General features: G+C 31.7%; 1 protein-coding gene across 1 annotated transcript; it reads right to left on the reverse strand.

The window, feature by feature from the left end:
- Nucleotides 1-6,351: 6,351 nt before the first annotated feature.
- LOC139875655 (uncharacterized) lies at nucleotides 6,352-7,314 on the reverse strand. The gene is made up of 2 exons (XM_071862971.1): nucleotides 6,584-7,314; nucleotides 6,352-6,541 (listed from the first exon to the last, which is right to left on the reverse strand). Exons 1-2 carry the CDS (start codon nucleotides 7,312-7,314, stop codon nucleotides 6,352-6,354), a joined length of 921 nt encoding a protein of 306 aa, XP_071719072.1.
- Nucleotides 7,315-7,938: the final 624 nt, after the last annotated feature.

Genomic DNA, 7,938 nt, shown 5'->3' on the forward strand with positions numbered 1-7,938 from the left:
GACTGGATGACGATTCTAAAGAAAAATCAACGGCAGTAATATTTGCTAAATGTCTTGATCTAGTTACAGGTGGTGAACGTACAAAGGGTGGTGAACGTCTTGATCGGTGCATTCACTGAATATCCTATTAGTTTTTAAAAGGAAAGAAAAATTATAATAAGTTATCCAATCAATAGACTTTTCTGATTTTGCCCACGTTTCGAATAGCCAAAAGATGCAGCAGAGGGGCAGGATTCGTTTGGTCTCAATATAATTGAGGACTGTTTGGCTCCAATAACCCGGTCCACGTACAAATCCAACTATTACTACGAACCAGAAAATTTTGATGTCTATCAATTTAACCACTTAAAATAAATTTTCGTAATTTTAAGAAATTTAGATAAGAAGTAGAATAAAAATCTATGTCCTAAAAACTAGAATAACGAGAAATAAGAAAGAAAAAGAGTTCGTCAGAAAAAGATCGAAAAAGAAAAATAAGAAAGCAAGATAAAAGGCGACGGAAAAATAAAAGAAACTTATAAAACTTAAAAACACTACAACTAACTTAAAATTATAATCGCAAATTGAGATTACTAATTGGAATGATAATTGATACATAGGTAAAAGGTGTCTAAAAAAATTAAAGCTTACAGGAAAAACTATATCCCAAATGGATATAACTTAAAAAGAAACTAAAACTTAAAAAGGCGTCGCAAAATTCTAAAGTACCTAAATCTTAGCCTAAAGAAAAACACTTAAGGGATTTTACGGCAAAGCCTAAAAATCTAGAAGTAAAAATAACTATGGCAAAAACTAAGTATAAAACTAAATATGAGCTAAAAATACAAATATTACGCTAAAACGATTAAAAAGGGACAAAATATAAAAATATAAAAATATACAAAAAGTTGTAAAAATTACAATTTTTATAAAAATATTATTTTTATATTATTTATTTTATAAAACTATTAATTTTACAATTTAATTAAACTAATTAAACTAAATAATACAAATAATAAATAAAACTAAATTAATATATTAATTAACTGATAAACCCTAATTAGGGTTTTAATAATAATAATAATTAAAATATACTCCGTAATTAATGCAGTTGCAGTCTGGCTTGTCAGATGGGCTCATGCGATCGCATGAGTCCTAAACAATCCGGCCATGCAATCGCATGGGCTAGGGTTTCGGGCCACAGAGTGGGCTGCTACAGTACCGGACTCGAGTTTTAATTTTTTTTTTTTCTGTTTTTGCTGTAAAATATAAAATATATTTATTAATTAAATAAAACTTATATTTTTACAAACTAAAAGAAATAGAAATAAAGAAACTTTATAAAACTTAAATATTTACCAAACTCTAAAAAAAAAATATTTATATTTTTGTTGTTCTTTTAATATTTTTGAATATTTAAAACGTGTTTTTACAAAAGCGTACTAAAAATAAAAATCTTTTTTTTTATATATATATTAGCGTTGCGCTTCCGGCTTTTAAGCTAGATTGATTCCCCGGTAGCGGCGCCAAAAATAACTTGATGTGTCGCGAGGTGTATATAAAATACTATTAAATTTTACAAGGAAATACAATTAAATACGATCCAATTTTACACAAGATATTTATTTATTTATAGAATGGATATACTTAAACCTTGCTACAACACTTATAGGCAGTGTACCTAATCGTACAGTAGTGTAGTTTTTAGTAAGTCCGGTTCGTTCCACAGGGAAAATCTTTAAACAAAGCTTAACGCTATATTAGTTTACTTTTATAAAAATACAAATATATATACAAGTAATATTATTATTATAAAGGGGGGTTTTTACCGTTTAATGACCGGTTTGTCGATTTTAAAATTTTAGTCGCAGTTAAAACCAAATGTAAAATATTAAAAATAAATACAAGACTTAAATTAAAGCGTAAAGTAAATAACGATAATGAAATTGTGAATAATAAAAGTGCGATAAAATAAACTTGCGATAATTAAAAAGTACGATAATTAAAAGTGCAATTAAATACAATAACAATAAATAAAAATGCGATAATTAGAAGTGCAATTAAATATAAAATAAAGGAAATTAAATATGAAATAAAAGAATTATGCTTATTTAAACTTCCGTAATCATGATGTTTGACGTGTTGATTTTAGTTTTATGCCCATGGGTTAATTATCCTTTGTCCTGGATTATTTAATATGTCCGTCTGGTTTTTGTCCATAACAGTCCATCAGTCATAAATATAAAGTGCGAGTGTCCTCGTCAAATTATTCTTATACCCGAAGTTAAATATTCCAACTAATTGGGGACTTAAACTGTAACAAGATTTTAATACTTTGTTTAATAATTACACCAGGATGTCGACTGAGTGTAACCCAAGGTTTTAATATTTTGTTTATCAATTATACCAAGTGTCCTTGTACATAATTTCACCCCTGTTTTAATTATTCTGCTGGCTATTAATCCATTCCCGTGTCCGGTTAAATGAACGATTATTCATACATATAAATACCCCGCCCATCGTGTCCGATCGAGTGTATATGGTAATTATAGGGACGCCCAATTGTAAATCTTTATATTAACATTAACAAACTATCATTTAGTTAAACAAATATAAAGCCCATTAATAGCCCATAGTCTAATTTCCACAAGTGTCGTTCTTTTGTCCAAACCCCAATTATGGTACAAAGCCCAATTACCCAATTTTAGTAATTAGCCCAACATCATGATTACTTCGGATTAAATAAGCATAATAATAACTTAGCTACGAGACATTAAATTAAAAAGGTTGAACATAACTTACAATGATTAAAAATAGCGTAGCGTTACACGGACAGAATTTCGACTTACACCCTTACAACATTCGCTAAAATACCCTTATTATTAGAATTATAATTAAAATTAAAATTAAAATATAAATTATAAATATAAATATTACGTATGAATGGAGAAGAGAAAGATAGATGGATTTTACGTTCACCAAACTGTGAATTTATAGGCCTGTGAACTGAAAAAGGAGCTCATGCGATCGCATGAGCTTTGCTCTTCAAGGCCATGCGATCGCATGGCCAGCTGGGGAGGCTCACATTTGGTTGTTTTCTTCTGCCGACGGTTTAATAAATAAATATAATATATTAAATAATTATAAGAATTATTTAAATATTATATTATATTTATGTGCATAGTTGACTTGTAATTTTTAGTCCGTTGCGTCGAGCGTTGAGAGTTGACTCTGGTCCCGGTTCCGGATTTTCGAACGTCCTTGCGTACAATTTAATATCTTGTACTTTTTGTTTTGAATCTTGTACTCTTGTAATTTTGAGACGTTTCTTATCAATAATTGGAACCTCGTTGATTGTATTTTGTACTTTTGAGCTTTTTGGTCGTTTGCGTCTTCAATTCGTCGAATGTGTCTTTTGTCTTCACCTTTTATTATTTAAACGAATATTACTTGTAAATAGAACAATTGCAACTAAAAGCTTGTCTTTCTTGAGTAATAATGCTATGAAATATATGTTCGTTTTTAGCATTATCAATCATTCTTATTAAAACTATCATTTTGATAAATAGCATCGTTATAAAATATCATTGTTATTATTATTTTAGTATTATTATTATTAAAAATTATCATTTCGAATAAGAATCATCGTTCTCATATAAAACATTGTTATTTATTGTTATTATCGTTAATTATGAATATAATATTTTTAACGGAAATATTATTATTATTATAACAATTATATTATTACAAAAGATTATTATTTATTATCCAGGTTATTATTATCATTAGTATATATAAATATTGTTATTATGATTATTATTATTTTATTATTATTATCAAATATAATTAATATTATTAGTATAAATACAACTTTACTAATTATTATTATCAATATTATTTTATCAAACAAATATGAAACACAAAGATATTTTTATCATACGATATTAAGTGAATTTTATAAATTTTATTACTTAAGATATATAAAAGTATATTTTATCATATTTGAATGGTAATATAAATTTTCATTATTAATAAAGGAATTGTATTATTTACTCTAATAAAATCTGGTAAATATATTTAAATATATAAAACGACTACATTTAATTTATATATTAAATTTGTATAGATTCCAAAAATCATTTTTGAGTTATAAGAAGTATGCTGGCGTTTGCATGATAATCTCGAGCATTAGGATTGTGATACACTACGATTTAACCTAAATTGTTAGACAGATTTTGACCAACATATAAATATATATAATTAATATAGGTTCGTGAATTCGAGGCCAACCTTGCATTTGTTCAATGATATTATATGTATTTTTACTACAAAATACAGTATGGTGAGTTTCATTTGCCTTTTTACCCTTTATATTTTTGGGCTGAGAATACATGCACAATTTTTATAAATGTTTTACGAAATAGACACAAGTAATCGAAACTACGTTCTATGGTTGAATGGTTCTAAGCCGGATATGCCCCTTTTTAAACTTGGTAGCCTAAGAATTAGGGAACAGACAACCTAATTGACGCGAATCCTAAAGATAGATCTATGGGCTAACAAACCCCATCTGTTGTAGCGGATGCTTTAGTACTTCGATTTTGTTTTATATCATGTCCGATGGTTTCTCGAAATGATAGGGGATATTCTAGACGCGTTCTGTTAAGATCGGTTACCAGGTGTTCAATCCATATGAATGATTTTTGTCTCTATGCATAGGACGTATATTTATGAGAAATGGAAATGAAAATCTTGTGGTCTATTAAAATTATGGAAATGATCGATTATGATAAACTAATGAACTCACCAACCTTTTGGTTGACACTTTAAAGCATGTTTATTCTCATGTATTAAAGAAATCTTCCGCTGTGCATTTGCTCATTTTAAAGATATTACTTGGAGTCATTCATGACATATTTCAAAAGACGTTGCATTCGAGTCGTTGAAGTTCAATAGAGATTATTATTAAGTAAATGACAGATTAGGTCATTTATAGTTTGGATATTATGAAATGGTATGCATACCTGTCAAGTTTCGATGTAATGAAAGTTGTCTTTTAAAAACGAATGCAATGTTTGAAAAATGTATCATATAGAGGTTAAATACCTCACGATGTAATCATATGTTATCGTATTCGTCCTTATAGATTAGGACGGGTCGCTTCAAGATCACTACGACAAGAAATGCAAAACTGTTCAAACTCAGCGCAGAAAAATTCAAAAACTTGAGCTTCAACTGAAAAAGACTGAAGATGAAAATTCCGCTCTTAAAAATAGAGCGGAATATAAAGAAAAGAAGGTTTCACATCTTGTCAAGTATCTGCCCGAGTTTGGCGATAAAGTGATGGACTCCGCGTTGGCTACCGAAAAATTTAAGACATATGCTCAAGCCGCTAAGCTCACAACTCACTGCGAGTGGTATGACCTGCTCTGCCAACTTGGCAACCTTTCGCATCCACGTCCTACTGACATTCCCAAAGAAATATGCCCAACTGGGAGGCACAGGAAGCGCTGACCAAGGTGAAGAAGGAGGTCGAAAAGGTCACCATTCTGGCTTTAGAAGAGATTAGCCGGAAGGAAAATGTAACTTTTGAGGACATTAAGGCGCCCGAGCTTTAAAATGGTTGTTTAATTTGTACATTTGTAACCGCAATCTTGTATTGAACTTTTTGAATTTTTGCGCGCTTCGCATAGCGCATTATTAATGAAAGTTTTTATATTTCGCAGTTGCAACTTAGTTTATTTATATAGCGCTTTATTCAATATATTCATAATCTAGACTTGTCCTTTGCAATTTACAACTTTTATTATTGTGCACATAATAAGTATGTACTTTCGCGAAACAATCTGTACTTGTATAAACTTATACATTATGAATCTTCTAAGTCCGCCAAAATGATCCTTAGGTAATTTATTAGCATTGCGAAGAATCTAAGTATGGCAAGATCAAATACTCAGTAAATTTTATCCTTTCGCAACATTTATCATTTAACACAAGTGGGCAGTTTCATCACTTGGCTTTAAAGTTAAAATTTCGCAAAATATCCGCATTGTTACTGCATAAGTAGGCTGTATCATTACTTAGCGAAATAATGCCTTCTATTTTAGAATTTTTGCGAACACTTAGTTTCATTTTACGTAAGAACTCACTCAATGTTTTAAGATTTAAGCGTTTTAATCTGCAAAATTATCACTGCGCGTGGCCACACGCAGTGTTTTCTACTTTATATAGAAACAATCGCTAAAACACAAATTCACTTCTTCTTGTTCATAATTTTCTAGAAATAACAGTTCATTAATAAAAACAACGTATTAATCATGATTAAACATGATTAAACACTCAACCAATGTTTTTCTATTACAAACATTTACGCTATTCAGCGAGCACCGCATGCCATTCAACACCAACGCTCTCTCGCACAGTAATCATTGCGCAAAGTGGTTCAATTACCAAAGTCAGCGTACCAATGCCCTTGCAAGTAGAAAATTTCACCATTCCATGCAACGTAGATGGTAATGCGACGAACATGCGCAAAGCAGTGCGGCCAAGAATCATGTTAAACCTAGACTAATTATGCATTACATAAAGGTTTAACAAGGCTTGCCGATTTAGCGATTCATTGTAGTCATCTACTAATTCAACTTGCAATTTCAACTGACCAATAGGCCAAGTTGATTCTCCTGAAAAACCAGCTAGCGAAACCGCAGTAGGTTTTAGCAAAGCTTTAATATGTGCAGGCAACTTGTTGAAACATTGCTCATACATTACATCCACACTGCTACCAGTATCAACATGCACCTTCAGAATTATAATGCTGGTATTCGCAATGCGGCATGAAACTATCACTGGCTTATCAAGATTTGTGTTCAAGTTTATAGGAGGGAAAGTAATAGAGGGGCATTTCCAGTTCGCGAATTGCTCAGATACTTGGAACACTGACATTTCTCCTTGAACCTCCACTACATTAATAACCTGAATTTCACGCAGATTCTCTTTCTTGCTCAAAATTTTAACCCCTAGATTCTTCACTGCAGGAGTTTTTCGATCAGCGGCATTTGGCACTTGTGGAGCATTAGACTCTGCGGGCAAGATAATCGCTTTTGTAGTACTTGCAACACCTTGAGCTATCAAATGGTTCAACTTACCTTGTTCAAATTCCTCTGTCGTTAACTCTGCCAAATCTCTACATCGGTTAGTATCATGACCATAGTCATCATGGAAAATGCAAAACTTGGACTTATCACGCCTACTATTTTCTGCTAAAGGTTGAGGATCAGGAAAAGATCTCGCTACCCTTTCTTGCAAAAGAATCTCTTTAGCCGTTTTTGTTAACATTTGGATAATGTTAAAGGACTCATTATTCCATTTTCGTGAAGAATAGCGATCACGACGGTTATATCCATGATTATCACCTTGACCTTGATGTCAATCACTACGCGGGTAACTACCACCGCCGTTTCACCTTGGATATCCCGAACCGCGAAAGTTGTCATTATTTCCGTCACGAAAAGAATCATTATCATCCCGCCAACTTTTATCTTTACCTCATCCACATGCATGGGTTATAGCACTGTCCTCAAACCGTTGCAACAAATCTAAAGGGTCAGTTAAACCCGAGTAAACTCCCAATGTTGCCGGCACAGTGGGAGGTGTAACAATCGGATAATTAGATATATGTGGGACAAACTTGTCTGCAGCAGTAGTAATCTCAGTCGCATTTTTTGTGCAGGTATCAGTATTCTCTACACAAAATTTAGCTATCATATCTTGCAAAAAATTCGGTTGTTCAAACTTGTGCTGCATTGATTTAGGCGCAATGCTTTTAAAAGCATCCGCTAAGAAATTTTGAGCATTTTCTCTGCACATATCATCAGAAGTTTCACCCTCATCCCCATGGCAGGGAAAGGGTGTTCGTGGTTGCGTGCGCTTAACATGCGCAATTTTTACAAATTCCTCCGC

Source organism: Rutidosis leptorrhynchoides, chromosome 11 (assembly GCF_046630445.1).
Source record: "Rutidosis leptorrhynchoides isolate AG116_Rl617_1_P2 chromosome 11, CSIRO_AGI_Rlap_v1, whole genome shotgun sequence".
NCBI classification, from domain to species: Eukaryota; Viridiplantae; Streptophyta; class Magnoliopsida; order Asterales; family Asteraceae; genus Rutidosis; species Rutidosis leptorrhynchoides.